General features: G+C 40.3%; 2 protein-coding genes across 2 annotated transcripts; both read left to right on the top strand.

The window, feature by feature from the left end:
- Positions 1 to 624: 624 nt before the first annotated feature.
- LOC105995485 (olfactory receptor 9Q1) lies at positions 625 to 1,560 on the top strand. Its single transcript, XM_013029200.1, has one exon. The coding sequence runs from the start codon at positions 625 to 627 to the stop codon at positions 1,558 to 1,560; it is 936 nt and encodes a 311-aa protein (XP_012884654.1).
- A 7,012-nt stretch (positions 1,561 to 8,572) lies between these two features.
- Positions 8,573 to 9,517, top strand: LOC105995320 (olfactory receptor 9Q2). The gene has a single exon (XM_013029024.1). It carries the CDS (start codon positions 8,573 to 8,575, stop codon positions 9,515 to 9,517), a length of 945 nt encoding a protein of 314 aa, XP_012884478.1.
- The last annotated feature ends 7,171 nt before the right edge of the window (positions 9,518 to 16,688 follow it).

The raw sequence follows: 16,688 nt of genomic DNA, 5'->3' as shown, positions 1-16,688 counted from the left end.
GGAAGGGATGGGAAGGGTAAACAAAGGAGGAGGCTGCAATGCTTGGTAAGAAATGTACGCATTATCCTGCCCATGCAATTGTAACCCCTCTGTACAGTTTGTTCACAAATAAAATAAAATAAAATTAAAAAAAAAAAGAAATACCAGTTTTATTGGTCTTTCAAGTAAAGTAATTAGAATTTCCCTGAAGGCGGGGAAAATAGTTCCTTGGGTGTTTCTTTAAGCCCTAGAAGAGCCAAAGAGGACTAGGGCTGTGGTCTTGGGAGAAAAAAAAAGGGGGGGGGGGAGCACAAAGATGGAGAACCACCTGGTAATCGGAAATTAGGTATTAGTTCCCAATGGAGCCACAAGGAGGCTCTGGCTCCCAGTGATGAGCTGAGGAGAAGGCTTCCTACAGAGGTGTCAGAATGCGCATTCTTATCCTTAGACCTATCTTGAGATGATTCTGTGTATCTCAGAGAACTTCCTTGAAGGGAGGGAAGATCCACAGCCACCTGCACGGTCCCGTGCACTCCCATGTATTTTGTCTACATGGTAAAGGCTCAGTGCTTGTAAGCAAAGCCTCAGCTTCCCGGGGATGATGTTTCCCATGTCGTTCCTTCTCAGATGGAGCGTGCTGGCTTCATGGCCCAGGCAAACCTCACCTTCGTGACCGAATTCCTCCTGATCGCCTTCACTGAGCATCCCGAACGGGCGCTCCCTCTCTTCTTCTTGTTCTTGTTTATCTATCTCACCACTCTGTGGGGGAACTTGGGTATGATCGCTGTGATCCGTGCGGATCGCCGTCTGCACACCCCGATGTACTTTCTCCTGAGTCACCTCTCGTTCATGGACATCTGCTACTCGTCCGTCACCGTGCCTCAGACCATGGCTGTGCTGCTGCAGCACGGGGCCACCCTATCCTACGCCCGCTGTGCTGCTCAGTTCTTCCTCTTCACCTTCTTTGGCTCCATCGACTGCTACCTCTTGGCCCTGATGGCTTATGACCGCTATGTGGCTGTGTGCCAACCCCTGCTCTACGTGAGCATCATGACCCAGGGGACTCGATTGGGGTTGGTGGCCGGGGCTTACCTTGCGGGTCTCTCCAGTGCCTCTGTGCGCACAATCTCAGCGTTCACGCTCTCCTTCTGCGGAAGCAACGAGATCGACTTCATTTTCTGTGACCTCCCGCCTCTGCTAAAGCTGACCTGTGGGGACAGCTACACCCAGGAAGTGGTGATCATCGTCTTCGCCATCTTTGTCATCCCCGCCTGCATGGTGGTGATCTTGGTGTCTTACCTGTTCATCGTTGTAGCCATTATGAAGATTCCTTCCGTGGGAGGCCGGGCCAAGACCTTCTCTACCTGCGCCTCGCACCTCACCGCGGTGTCCCTCTTCTTTGGTACCCTCATCTTCATGTACCTCAGAGATAACTCGGGCCAGTCCTCAGAAAAGGATCGGGTGGTGTCGGTATTCTATACGACCGTGATCCCCATGTTGAACCCCCTCATCTATAGTCTGAGGAACAAGGAAGTGAAAGACGCTCTCAGGAAAATGCTTAATAGAGTCAGACTCTCCTAAGCATTTCTCATCGGGAAACATCCGGAGAATCACCCACTCTTTGGTAGTCCCCAAAGTGTGGGTCCTCACGGCTTAATATTTATTCAATATGAGGTTGAATGTTCAAATAAACACGGCATGGGATTAGATCCTGAAGAAGGAAATGAAGAAAAACCTCAGAAGAGATTGGAGTTAGAGCTGTCACTCCCAGAACACAAAAGGTTCTGGAACTTAATCTTGTGCAATACAGATGTGGCTTACCTGACCAGTCTGTGGTTGTAAAACAAGTTTTTATTTTCGCAAGATAGTCCATGACAATTTTCACCATGTAAAAATATTGCATATAATGTAACATAAACACCTTGTACTAAGTTCTTAGGTTGCGTAATTGGTCATATTTTCACTTACTATTTACTATTTACTTCGTGACACATATAATCTGCCTGTGAATTTATCCCTCTATCAATTTATTCCATCCATCAACCCAGTTTATATTTTGATTATTCTTAATGTTTGTTATAGATGTTAGCATTAACTTCTATGTACTTCAGAATTAGGCCATCAGTTAGGATTTAATATTTAGATTTAAAAAAAAATTTTTTTACCTTATTTTTGGGATAGTTGTAGGGCTTGAACTCAGGCCTGGGCACTGTCTCTTAGCTTTTACACTCAACGTTAGCACTCTACCACTTGAGCCACAGCTCCATTTATAGCTTTTTGCTGGTTAATTGGAGATAAGAGTCTCAGGGCTTTCTTGTTCAGGCTGACTTTCGCTCACTATCCTTAGATATCAGCCTTTTGAGTTGCTAGGATTACAGGGGTGAGCTACCAGTATTCAGCACAAATTACCCTTATTATGGCAATCAGATGGCCCAGTGGATGACACTGACTCTTTTGAAACATTCTTCAGATTCTGGTATTGATTTCTGGAGATGCATTACATAAATTGCTTAACATCATCTGCAATCACATGCCTGTCCATTGCTTTCCCCTCTAGAAATACAGCCTCTGTCTCAGCGGCTCCTGTTTCCTTTGTCACATTGCATGCTCGAGAATCCACATGGTTGAAGACTTTCCAGTCTCACTGCCCATAATGCCAATCCATTTTCACTGTGTTCTTTGAAGATTTTGTGCCTGAGGCAGAGTATTGCTACATTTTGTGGTGGGGTGGCAGGAAGGTAATCCTGACTGTCCTGAGTCCCTAAACACTGCAATATCTTAGCCTCCTGCAGTATATTGACTCTTGCATCATTGTTTCTCAAACCACAGGTCCCTTACTTCCAAGACATTGGAAAAGAACAGTTGCAGCCTACTGAGCTTTCTTTTCTAGGATTCTTATTCTGAAAGGCAAGCTCCTTTTCTCCTAGCCTCTGGAATAGCAAATAGACAAAGAACCATTGAGAGGAAATATTAACGTTGGGATGGGTCCTTCCAAAGCAGATCTAGAGGGACTAGGTGATCCTCAGCCTTAGAGTTGGGTGTTCCTTGAGACCAGTACAGATCAACTCACAGTCTTATCCCAGTTCAACCTGCTACAGTGGCTGCATGTGAGTAGGGTGGAGAGCTGAGTCTACCTCATCACACCAGAAGCTGTGCTTGACACTTGGAGAAGGAGCAAGGGACTTCCCAAGTATGCTAAGAATTTCCCATCACAATCTGCTTACCATACAACTTAGGTGTCCTGTCCAACCCAAGTCTTCTTTTCCAAAGGAGAATACAGACATTACAGAAGACAGAACACAAGGAGAATGCAGACATTATGGAATTTGGAGATATTCATGTGGAAAGTTTTCAGTGTGACTGGGACTTGGAGTTTGGAGTATGCATTCTGGGGCTGGGCTTCTGGATTCTAACTCTAACTTGGTCTCTTACTGTAGCAGCATTGGGATTCCAGTTAACATCCATGCCTACACTTTCTAATGGCTTTTAAAAGAGGAATAATGATAGTACTTGAGTCATGAATAGGACTGTTGCATGGATTAAATGAGCTAATACAACTAATCAGTCAGTCCATGCATTCATCCATCAGATACATTCTTAGCCTTTATCTTAGAACAGTGAATTGATACATAAATAGTAAGCAGCTAAACAATCTTTGCTGTTAGTCTGTTTATTTCCCTTCCAACGTTTGTCTCTGGAAAAAATGTCTTAATGAAAAGTATCTAAACCTCTTTTATAGGCTTTAACAGAAAACATAAAAACATGATCAATACCCCTCTGAAACTGAACACGGGCTGGCTAACGTATCCTCATTGCCATGTTTACAGACCAATAACCATTCTTTTTAAATTTACAAATAGTCCTATTTTATTTCTTTCTCTTATGGTAAAGATATTCAGTGTCATTTCAAACAAAACTACACACACTAAGAATATAGGAGATTACTTGTAAGATTTATTATATTAGTTAGCTGCAATTAATGGAGACTACATATAACAAATAGGACCTAAAAACCAGCCTATCAATATTTTTTCTATAACATTAATTGAAATTGATTTCAAGCCAGTAAAATAACGAAAATGGAGATAGAGTATCCTAAAATCATGTATAAGAGCCATGGAATGAGACAGAGAGAAATCTTTTAAAATGTGGTATAAATATTTGCCATGTAAAAGAAATCACTCCCAACATTAAACTTGCATCCACCCAAGAACGTTGTTATAAAACATGTAGGAGAAACACTGTTTCAGTGATACTTAAAACTCACCATATTATGCAAACAATAATTTTAGAAAAAATATAAAAATGAAGATATAAGCATATAAAGTATGAAATTAAAAAACACATATACCCTGACATAAATAGACATAACAAAAAAGATAGTAGAAAACATAATGTAGGGGAATAGATCCCAAAATATTCTCTGACATGAACTTTTCTCATTACAAATGTAGTAAGACCCAAATTAAGAAGTAACTAAGTGATAACTTTTCCATATCATTTAAATATAGAAAAGGATAAAATATATAATAGCAAAATGGAATAATTTTGAAACTTGCAAATTAGTCCTGACTAATAACCATTATATTTTTAAGCATTTAAAATTAAATTGACACATGATAACTGTACATATTTGTGGGATATGATTTGATCTACATGTTCATTTGGAGAAAGTGAATCAACCTCATTAGATAGCATAAATTTATTCCATCCAATTAAATATCTCTTGAAACCAGAAAATGGATGGAGTGGTAGATGGAATGGTAGATGGAATGAATATTATTTGTGTACTAGATCTTCAAGACCCCGTTAGGGGGCCCACTTCATGACTCAAAGGAAAGTCTTTCTTAAAGGCCAAGGTGGTGTCCCCTATAGTACCTAAGAGATCTGTCTAGAACTCCCAGCCAATTCCCTTACCAGTAGAAACAACTGCTTTTGGGGGAAGCAATCTCACAGAGAGGAGCCAGACCCTGAGATGAGTCATCAGGAGATGCTGTATATGAGAATAAGGACTTGTTTAGCACTTGAATAATTTCTGAGCCTCCGTAGAGTCACACTGCCTCAGGAGCATCCATCTCTAAGAACTCTGATTCTGTAGGATTCTAATGTATATGAGAGTTTATGATTCCTTTTGGGAAATGCAGGGTTAGCTAAAATTGTTGATGTTTCTTTTAACCATAGGACTTTATACATCTTATGAGGTGTGGTTACTTAATAGAATTTCCATGTGAGAAGGACACACAAAGAGGTCCCCAAAGTATGAGAGCAGTAACCCTGTTTTCCTACCTCAGTCACCCAGGGAAGAGCAAGAACAGTCTGTCAGCAGTTTTTAAACCTTGATGCACATTGTAATCATCTCAGGATTGAAATTATCTTTGTGTCTGGCTCCAACTCTCAGACATTCCTATTTAATTGTTAAGAGGTACAGTCTGGATCTTGGGATTTTAACAGCAACTTGGGGAATTCTTCTGTGACTGAAGTTTGAGAACTACAGCCCCGGAGTTCACTTGTGTCTGTGTATTTTCTGGAGTAAGTTTGGTGAAGTTTAGGTCATTGGTTTGTCACCCATGAACTTTGATGGCACACTCTGTGTCTACCTCTTTAAATGATTTACATGACAGGAAACCTAAACTCACCTCGACTGTGTCAATTCAATGAGGAAGGAAGATAATCACATTTTTTGAAATACACATATATGTGTGTTTATTATTTCTCTTTTGTTTATAGCACCACAAATAGAGGGTGAAGCAGGGATACAGCTCCTAAGAGTGCTTCTTTAGTGTATCTAAATATCAATGTTGAAGATTTACTGTGTGGGAATTTTCTGGGATGACTATGAATGTATTGTTGTTTGCTATGAATAGAGCTGCATCAGAATCCTATGGAAGGGCTGGGTAGGCTAACATCACATATTTTCCAGTCATGGGTAATTCTCAATCGCACTGAGGCTTGAGAACCACTGGGGTCACCTTAAAGAATTTTGTTGAAGGTGGAAGTCTGTTCATATCTCACTCACATCTATCTCTCCCAGCTTTCACTTAAGGACTCTTGATAGCATGCTTGGCTTCTGCGAAATAGTGAGCTTTCAAAGTCACCAATTCCAGTATGCTTTCGTGATGGGAGGAAAAATTTGTGCCTTTCTAGCTGGGGAGGGTGGCATTGTGTAAAACCCGTGATGAAATTCCTGAGTGAGATCTAAGGAGCCTTCAAAGAAAGAGATTCCTTTTGGTACAAAGCAGGAAGAGTACAAGACTAGGAACCATTTCCATCACAGCCTCCCAAAGGACAGGGATTTGGGAGTTTGAAATTAAAGAGAAACCTTTGAAGTTATTAGACACCTGGTTAGGAAGTCACGAAATCAACTGTCCCCTGGAGAGTTACCTCAGGAACCAATTAGGGTGCCACACTGGAGAAGGGAGTACAGGAGCATCGGTGACAGGGTCTAGGGTTGGATCGGAAGCTTAGGGAAGAAGCTGGTCCCCAGCCTTGCTGTCTTGGGATGAGTCTAGAAAAATAACACAAGGAGTTTAGTGTCGGGGATGCTTTGCTTTGTTAAGAATAATAGGAAGCAGAGAGACTTGCAGGTGCAAGAGTAGACTGGAAAGGAACTGGAAAGTCAACTCATCTTAACAAGGTTGCTCTGATTATGATTCCATGCAATGTGCTGTTGTTCATTGACAGGGAGACAGATAAGGTAATTAAGGGGAAATGTGACTTGTTCAGGGTCACACGTTTGCTGTGAGTGAACTAAAGCCATGTCACTAGATTGGCAGGTCACAGATAAAAACAAAATTATCGAACAAAGGAAGAAGGCACTCACAAAGTGGAATTCAGGTAAGGAGGGCTCATGCTCAGCTCATGGCTTATAGTTCTCATCATGTTGTTGTTGTTATAATCTATAATGGGCCAGCTCAGCATTTCATCACAGATTCAAACATGATAGAAACCTTTCTACCACCTTGTTCTAGAATTCTATCACCACCCAGCCCATGAACCTAGATTTCTCAGGCAAGCACAAGACGAAGAATGAATTCTGCTCCACTCTACTTTCAAACTCGGATGCCGACTCTTTTCTGGTTACTGCAGTGAAAGGAGTTGTGTGCAGCAAAGTCTCTCATGACCATCTAGGTGAAGTGGTGTGGCAGTCCTATGCCACCACTGGCACAAACACCAGAGGATCTTAGAATCGGTGGGAACGCAGATCGGTCCGAGAAACTGCAACCCCCAGAAGGACACTGGCACTGTCAGGCTTAAATGTACAAGTTCTCTGTATGCGCCCTTAGGGGGGGCAGCATGGTGACGGGGTGCAGGCTGTGCATAATCCGCACAGGGACATCAAGGCTCTGAAGAAGTTCAACAAGAAAGAAGAAGCTGGCCAAGAAATATGAGGCTTTCTGGCTTCCACATCTCTTGATCAAGCAGAGCCTGAGTGAGGCCAGCGAGTTCCCTTTCCTGCTAATACACAAAGACAATACAGTGGCTGAGGTAGATGAGGTAAAGCTCACAATCAAGTTCTAGATGAAGAATCAAGCCAGATTCAGAACATCTTGTTGGCTGTTGTTGGTGTGTTGGTCCGGTGAAGTTGACGGACAATGAACGTAGGTATAACATCCACCTGACTGTCCACTTCCTGATGTCATTGCTCAAGAAGAACTGGCAGAAAGTCAGAGCTTTGTACATCAAAAAGCACCAGGGACAAATTCCAGCACCTGTGTGAAGTCATATGCTAATAACGCCACCAAAAAATAAATTAGGATGCTTGTTGTTGTGACACAATTGCTTTTATGAGGGGCTTTGAGAAAAACCAAACAATGTTCAGGGATATTTGCCAAGTGCCTAAGGGAGCTTACCCTTATTCTTTTGGTTCCAAGGTTGATGTTAGTAGGTATATACACATATACATTTACACAGAATCTTAAGAGGCCAGCCCACTTTAATTAGGGTAACAGCTGTTTGTTAAACATTCAAATTATTAGACTGAGAATAGAAATCTTTCTATAAGCAGATCCCAGTGCTGACTGATAATGGGCATTTTTGGAGTCACATTCCTTTGTCCTTAGAATATAAAATTTCTTCTCTAAAGCATTCACTTAGAAATTTGAATAGTCACCATACCTATATCAGGTTGCATTTAGCTTTCCAATGAGCTTTGGCAACAGTTTTAATATACATTATCTTGTAAATAGAGCAGATATTATAGTTTCTTTTGGCAGAGGAAGAAAGGTTAAATGTCTTGCACAAAATCAGCTAATTGGGGTGCCTTGTAAATACAAGCTCTGATTTGCAGGTCAGGGAATCACTTGCTCTTTATTCCTATTGTAATAGAAACCTTCACTGATATATATATATATATATATCAGTGATATATATATATATCAGTGATATATCACTGATATATATATATATATATATATATATGTGTGTGTGTGTGTGTGTGTGTGTATTTGTCTGACTCCTTGGAGTGTAAAGTTGGTTGAAGTTGAGTGACTATAGGTCAAGCACTCAGTGCATGCTTCCTCCCTGAAATATAGCTTGAACTCTTAGGGTGTTTCTCTCATCTTGTCCTAGCCCCCCCAGGTGAAGAGCTTGATGGATGGCTGCAAAGAACTATACTTTAGTGACTGAGTTCTTCATGACCGCATTCACTGACCATCCCGAGTGGAGGCTTCCTCTATTCCTGGTATTTCTGAGTTTCTATCTCATCACTGTGCTGGGAAATACAGGGATGATGATCTTGATCTGCAAAGATCGCCGCCTCCACACCCCGATGTACTTCTTCCTCAGTCACCTTTCCTTCGTGGACGTGTGCTACTCCTCTGTCATTGTCCCTCAGATGCTGGCTGTGTTGTGGGAACGAGGCTCAATCATCTCCTTAATTCGCTGCGCGGCTCAGTTCTTCCTCTTCACCTTCTTTGCTTCCATCGACTGCTACCTCTTGGCCATCATGGCCTATGACCGCTATGTGGCCGTGTGCCAACCCTTACTGTACGTCACCATCATGACCGAGAAGGCTCGTTCGGGTTTAGTAGCTGCAGCTTATGTTGCTGGTTTTTCTAGTGCCTTTATTCGAACAGTCACAGCCTTCACGCTCTCCTTCTGTGGTAACAATGAGATCAACTTCATTTTCTGCGACCTCCCTCCTCTGTTAAAACTCACCTGTGGTGACAGCTATACCCAGGAAGTGGTGATCATTGTCTTCGCCATTTTTGTCATGCCTGCTTGCACCCTGGTGATCGTGATATCCTATCTGTTCATCGTCATTGCAGTCATGAAGATCCGCTCTGCTGGAGGCCGGGCCAAGACCTTCTCCACCTGCGCCTCCCACCTCACGGCCGTCACTCTCTTCTTTGGCACGCTCATCTTCATGTATCTGAGAGATAATTCAGGCCAGTCCTCAGAGGGAGACCGAGTGGTATCTGTGCTCTACACAGTGGTGACCCCAATGCTGAACCCATTCATCTATAGCCTGAGGAATAAGGAGGTAAAGGAGGCCGTTAGGAAATCCCTGAGCAGATTAAAAGTTTCAGGGAGGCTCTAGATGCACCCCTGTAAGATATGTCATTCTATAGTTTCTCCATCCTTGGTGCTTTTTTTTTCTCTCTCTCTCTCCAATATTCTTGGGAAGGCTTTCTTACACTTACTGAAAGGTCAGCCCAAACTTCCCACTCCACTTTCTTACTCCATGCAGAAGTGACCTGTGTCAGTATTTGACGTATTAGATGGCTGGTGTTTGGCTATGGCCTGGTTCTCAGAACTGGGAAGTAGATGTTATAAGAGGGCACATTTTAAGCTGGGTGTGATGGCTGGCACCTGGGGTCCTAGCTACTCAGGAAGCTGAGATCTGAGGATCAAAGTTCAAAGCCAGCCTGGGCAGGAAACTCCGTGAGACTCTTATCTCCAAATAATCACCAGAAAACTGGAAGTGGAGCTGTGGCTCAAGTGGTAGAGTGCTTGCCTAAAGCTGAAGAGCTGAGGGACAGAGCCCAGGCCCAAAGTTCAAGCCCCACAACCGACAAAAAAGAAAAACAGAGGACACATTTACTTTTTCTTTTTTTCATGCCCAGTGCCTAACTAAGGAGTTAGCACATAAAATGTATGCAGTAGGTACTTGACTGATCCATGATTCCCAGGTTTCATGGTTACTTTTGGATTTCCAGCTTCTTCAGTTCTTAGTAGGCTGATTGCCAAATGGGCTTATATACTTTATAGGATTATATTTTTGAGGATCCATGCATGAATGGGCAGAGACCATGTCGGCCTTTTTCACTAATATCTGCTGGACCATTAACTTCTCTGGGGACTAAGAAGTACTTGAGAAATGCAAAAATAGTTGAAAAAATTCACAAAGCCATCTCTAAACACATGTGATGTTTTGATTCCAAGAGATTTTTTTTCAGAGATTTTTATAAAGTCCCATCGTGTATCTCAAAAAATTGCCTTCTTATAGTTTCTGTAGTTTTTAAGTCATAGTAGCAGAATTATAATAATATATTAACACACAGAAACTAATATTTTTAAGGCATAATTATCTTCCAGGATTTATACTGTTTGCCATAGAAATTCTATTTAACTTGTAGGGTATCCCCAGAAGGCAATTTCTACTATTATCTTGGCTTTCTAGGTGGATGAGGCATTGAAGATTTAGAGAGGTTTTCCAAGATCAGGAGGCAAGCGATAGAATGGGGCTTCTGCTCAGTCAGAGTCTGACCCTTCCATTACCATTCCTTCTGCTTCTACCTGTGATCTACTGCTTACTCTACATCCCTCAACCTGGAATTTATTGTTATTGTACTTTTTACTTTCATCGGGACAAGGAAAGGTAAAAGACCAGTCCACGGGTTAGAAGGCAATCAACAGTATCCATTTTATAGCTCCTAAGTGCTAGTGTTTTGTAATATGACTCTGTTTTTCTCTCTCTTGTCCCTCTCCTTGTCTTTCTCCCCCTCTCCCTCTCCCCTTCCTTCTCCTTTTCTCTCTTCTTATGGTCCCTGCCCCGTCATAGATAGCTCCACAGCCCAAACTCTAAGCTATTCCACAGTTCTGCCAGAGAAGCTGTACTCTTGGATTCTTTGTGTGGAGCATTCATGATGAAAGATTCCTTGTCAAATTGTGCTTTGCCTCTCCTCACTCTGCTCCACCCTGGCCCTCCCCTCCCCTCTTCCTCTCCCTCTCTCTCTTTCTCTGTAGATGTTCATGAGATCACGTAGATGAAAGTGAGATGTATGAATTAAGCAACTGCTTCCAGACTCCAAGAACTTTCATATGAAGGACATATACCAAGTATTTTAGAACAGAATTGAAGGAAAATAATTGCACTAATGGGCCAGAGATTGGAGACCACACGTTAGATTTTGCTCATGTCTTGGCATAAATCACCTAAAAAATGTCTGGGTGGTGTGAAGCACCTTTCAAGAGTACATTTCAAACACAGGCTGCCTGCTTTCCTTCTTCTGTAACAATTAGTATATGTGTAGGAGAGTTCTAGCAAAAGATCACAATAGCTCAATAGCTATGTACATATGACCTTATAAAATTATGCTAATCAAATGATCTACAAGATATAGAAAAAAGAGGTTTTCAATTTTCTCTTTGTGTACTGTATGCAGTTATCCTTTTTGCTTTCTTTGTTTTCCCTCCTGTTTTCACTGCTTATGATTTCGGTTTCCTTTGTACTGTATATAAGTTTATCTGATTTGGGGATGGGAAAAGGAATCACAGAAATGGTGAGACAAAAGAAAAAGGGTGAACCAATGCTACAGCGAGCCTCACAAGACACTATGCTGGAAATGAATTTCACAACTTGTGGGGGAGGGGAGTTGGGAGGGAGTCATAACAGGAGAAAACAAGGGAGGGGGTATGTTGGACACGAATTGTATTCATTTCTTTACTCATGTAACTGTAACCCCTCTGTACATCACCTCGACAATACAAATACATTAAAAAAATAAAAAGTATATTTCCAAAAAGTACCGTTTTCAAGTAGTTGCTGCAGGCAATTCTTCCCTGAACACATCAGCTTCTGCAGTAGGTGGTAAATGTGTTTGGGCACCGATGTAGCTATGTTTTTCTCCTTTTTCCCCTTAGCTGCATGGCTTAAGATCGGTTACTACCTTTCAACCTCCTTCTCATCTGTGAAATAATATTTACTGAGCCATACTGTGGACCTGGCTTTACATGCATTTTACAACTGGGTCACAGAGAGAACGAGGAGGTATTTAGAAATGTCTAGCACCATGACTATGTGCATGATGGTTGTAAGCAGAGGGACCACAGCGGATCTGTGGCCTCTTTGCTTTTGGACAGAGGCAGTCTCTCCTAGGTCCAGATTAGATTAAGCTACTTCTAGACATAGAACATTCACTAATAATTAAAAAATATAACTCTTAAGCTAATGCACTCTTGCCATCTTCAAGCACTCTGCTAAAAGCTTCACATGAATCATTTATTTCAGTTCTCTTAACAAGTATCATAATTATTGACTCCAAGGAACTTCAAAACTGCAACAATCCAACACCCAGAAAAGGTACATGACTTGTTCAAATGGTGAAGCAAGAAATTAGCAGACAAGGAATGTTCCAATCTCAGGTCGCTCATAATCCAAAGTCTTTCCTCTTAACCTGTGATCCCTTCCCTTTTCTTTCTCCAAAGCCCCACACTTTTGACAATTTTCTTGCGAGGTATCTGAGTTTCAGTTGCATTCTTGGTTCCAAGGTTTGATTAATATGGGCTGACTAAACGCACAGTTTATGGACCTTACATTGGTTCTTGTATATGTCAGTAAGCAAGAACTTGGGGAATGTTCAACTCTCTTAAAAGTGCAGGATTGGCTCAGATAAACTATTCCCTTCCAAAGCCCTTCCAGAATGCCTCTGGGATCAGAGTTTCTTCTGGTAAATAGCTTATCAGTGTCCTGTCACCAGGTAAATATCAATCTGGCCTACAAGTCTTCTTTTGTAATTTTAAGTCGTCCATTAAGGAATTTGAGATTAACTATTATTTATAACTATTTATTAGCATTTAAAATGTTGAATTGTACATAAGTATACATTAGCATTTAAAATATTGAGTTGTATGTATGTAATTATTTTTGTTCTATTTACCTACTTACCTGTCACCATCATCATCATCTTATTATTATTATTCAAAGATAAGCCTGAAATCTTTTATTTTTCCCAAAACTTAAAAAAAAGGCTTAGCTGGTCACTATTGGCTCATACCTGTAATCCTAGCTATTCAGGAGGCTGAGATCTGAGGATCGTGTTTTGAAGCCAGCTGGGCAGAAAAATGTATCTCCAATAAACCACTCAGAAAAAACTGGAAGTGGTGCTGTATCTAAAATGGTAGAGCATTACCCTTGAGCACAAAGAGGACAGCACCCAGGTCCTAAGTTCAAGTCTGAAGACTGGCAAAAAAGAGGCTTTATTGATATTTAGTTGACACGTGATGAACTAAGCATAGTCAAAGTGCGCAATTTAGGTTCTGGCATACATATACTTATGAAACTATATAACTCTCAATAATGCATACGTCTATAACTCCTGAAAGCTTCCTTATATTCTTCTATACTTTCTCTCATATACTCTTTCCACCAACTCCCCACATACACGAAGGAATTGCTGATATGCTTTTGTATTGTATATATTAATTTAAATTGTTTAGAATTTCATAAAAATTTTATATGAATGAAATAATGTGCTTTTTCAGAACATAATTATTTTATGAATCATTAACATTATCACATATATCAATAATTCAATTCTTATTGCTGAATGTTATTACACTGTACACATATACCATGTTTGTTTATTCATGAATCTGTTTTCTGAGCCATTTGGGTTATTTCTAGTTTAGGCTATTATAAATAAAGCGATAATGAAAATTTTGGAAGAATTTTGAAAAGATTCAAACTTTCAGTGCTCTTGGGTCAAGGGTAATCTTGGTATCAAAAGATAGGTTAGGTGTTCGACATCTAAAGAAATGCCAGAGCTATTTTTTTTCCCCAAAGTAAATATATCACTTAGCATCCTCCCCAACAATGCTAGCAGCATATAACAATTCCTCACACTCGGCCTGGCTAGACTTTGCTTTTTAGATTGTAGTAAGAACAGATAACATGACATGTACTGTTAGTCCTTCTTAGGGGCATGCTACATGTTGTTAACTATAAGGAAAAACATCGAATGACAGAACTCTGCTCTAGAGTTATTCATCTTGCATAACCAAAACTTCACATACATTGAGCAACAATTCTGTGTGTGTGTGTATTCTATCTCACAGTAACCACCACTCTACTTGATTTGATTCTGTAAGTTTACCTATTTTAGATACTTTATATAAGTGAAATCTACAGTTTTTGTCTTTCTGTGGCTGGCTTATTTCACTTAGTATGATTTTCTTTAGGTTCATGCATACTGTTGCATACGGAAGGATTTTCTTCTTCTTTTTTTAAAATATGAGGTTGATTCTGTGGCATATACAATTTATCTTACTCATTTCGTCTGTTCATTCTTCTACTTCTCCCCCCACTGCAAGTACCCATTTCTTGGCATTTATTTTGTTAGGCTTTGACTTAGTCTTTCTAAAGAATTAATCTAATTGCATTCTCCATAGAGTCTATTATACTTCAGTCAATTCATTTATAACCACTTGGGTACCACCTACTATGTTTACTTGTAGATTTACACATTTTAGCTGTATTTCTCTGGTTCTGGCTTACTTCACTTAATAGAATTTTTTCATGTGAGAATGTTAAAAGGAGTGACATTGATCAAGAGGTGCTGAATTCATAAACTGCTCTGTTGAATGGTAACTCTTTCACACAACTACTTAAAGAAAATAAAAACATATTAAAAATGTAAGGTGCCCATAACACATTTCCTTTATCCCCCCACTCTTATAGACACCTAGGTTGTTTCTGTATCTTGGTCATTGTGAAGAATGTAGCCATAATTGTAGAGCGTAGATATCTCTTTGAGATATTAACTTCAATTCTCTTGGATATATACTTTGAAGATGGATAGTTGGGTCATGGGGGTTTTTCTGTTTTCAGTTCTTTTGAGGAAATTCCATATTCCAAAGTATCTTCACCATCTTACACTCTACTAAAAATGTACAAGGGATCTACTTTCTCCATATTCTCACAAACATTTATGTTTCTTATTCTGTATTAGCTTTAAGTGGACATCCAGACATGAAGCTATGAAATGGCATTTCTTGACTTTAATTTATATTTCCCTGGTGATTAATGATATAATGCTCCTTTTCATGAACCTCTTAGCCATGTAGGAATCTTTTTTGGAGAAATGTCTATTTAGGACTTTGGCTCATTTAAACCATTTTATGTGTAAAGACATTTAATGAAGGTTTAAATAGTACAGTATGGCAACTTCTGCTTATTTGTGAAAAGTCAGTTGTTTGCATAAGTGTGAATCTATTTTTGGACTATATTCAGTTATTTTTTCAGGTAACAAATTATCACCGATATCAGTTTTTACTATCAAATCATCCAAATGCATAGACATTAAAATCTATATGATATGTTTGTGTTTGTGGTGTCTTAGCTATTATCATTATTAAGACATATTAATTGCATGATTAATAGGTTTCACTGTGACATTCTCATACATGCATATATCCTCATTTGACCGTGTCTATTCTCCTCTTTTCTCTTGTCCTCCCGTTCTTCTTTCCCTCTTCCAACTCCATCCTTTCTCCCTTCCTGATAGTTCTTCTTCTACTTTATGAAAAGTTTCCATGTATAAAAGAAAATATACAATGCTTGTGCCAGACTTTTTTTTGGGGGTCCGGTCATGAGGCCTGAACTCTGGGCACAGCACAGCTCAAGGCTAGCACTCTACCACTTGAGCCACAGCACCACTTCCGGCTTTTTTCTTTTTGCTTATGTGGTGCTGAGGAATCGAACCCAGGGCCTCATGCATGCCAGGCAAGCACTCTACCACTGAGTCACCTTCCCAGCCCCATGCCAGACTTTTTTGAGACAGGTTCTCATTGTGCTGCCCAGGCTGACCACAAACTCGAGATCCTCTTGCCTCCTCCTTTTAAGTAGTTGGGATTACAAGTGTGTGCCATCACACCCAGCTTCTTTTAGCTCTAATGTTCCATTTGTCTAATTTTACAACAGTACCACACTGTCTTGAATCCTAATATGGAGAAACATCAGATAGCACTGGTTCTTCTACTTCATTCATTATTACAAGGACTTCAGTTAATCTAGGCCCTTTGAATCAAACGAGTTTTAAAATCAGTTTGTTAAGTCTGGAATTTTGATTGTAATTGCAATGATGAGTGGAAGTGAAGAGAGTACAAATCCTTGTCTTAGTTTTGATCTATGGGAATACAGTAATTTTTTTCACCATTCAGTATGCTGCATTTTCACAGATGCCTTTAATCATATTACAACAGTTCTCTCTCTCTCTTTTTAAAAAATTTTTGTCAGTCATAGGGCTTGAACTCAGGGCCTGGGCACTGTCCCTGAGTAGAGCCATAGCTCTACTTTCAGTTTTCTAGTGGTTAGGGTTTCATGGACCTTTCCTGCCTGAGCTGGCTTTGAACTATGATCTGTGATTACAGGCATGAGCCATCAGCACCTGGCACAACAGTTCTTTTTACTTGCTAGTTTGTCGAGTTGATTTTTTTTTTAAGTTGGGAATAGCATTTGGATTTTTTTTGAGGGGGGTCTGGTCGTGGGA

Source organism: Dipodomys ordii, unplaced genomic scaffold (genome assembly GCF_000151885.1).
Source record: "Dipodomys ordii isolate 6190 unplaced genomic scaffold, Dord_2.0 Scaffold117, whole genome shotgun sequence".
NCBI classification, from domain to species: Eukaryota; Metazoa; Chordata; class Mammalia; order Rodentia; family Heteromyidae; genus Dipodomys; species Dipodomys ordii.
Note: the sequence above shows the minus strand (reverse complement) of the source record. Positions and strands in the feature narration are given on the sequence as shown.

What these genes read in the sequence shown, in the direction of transcription:
- LOC105995485 (XM_013029200.1), top strand. Translation starts at nt 625, where the DNA reads ATGGCCCAGGCAAACCTCACCTTCGTGACCGAATTCCTCCTGATCGCC.
- LOC105995320 (XM_013029024.1), top strand. Translation starts at nt 8,573, where the DNA reads ATGGCTGCAAAGAACTATACTTTAGTGACTGAGTTCTTCATGACCGCA.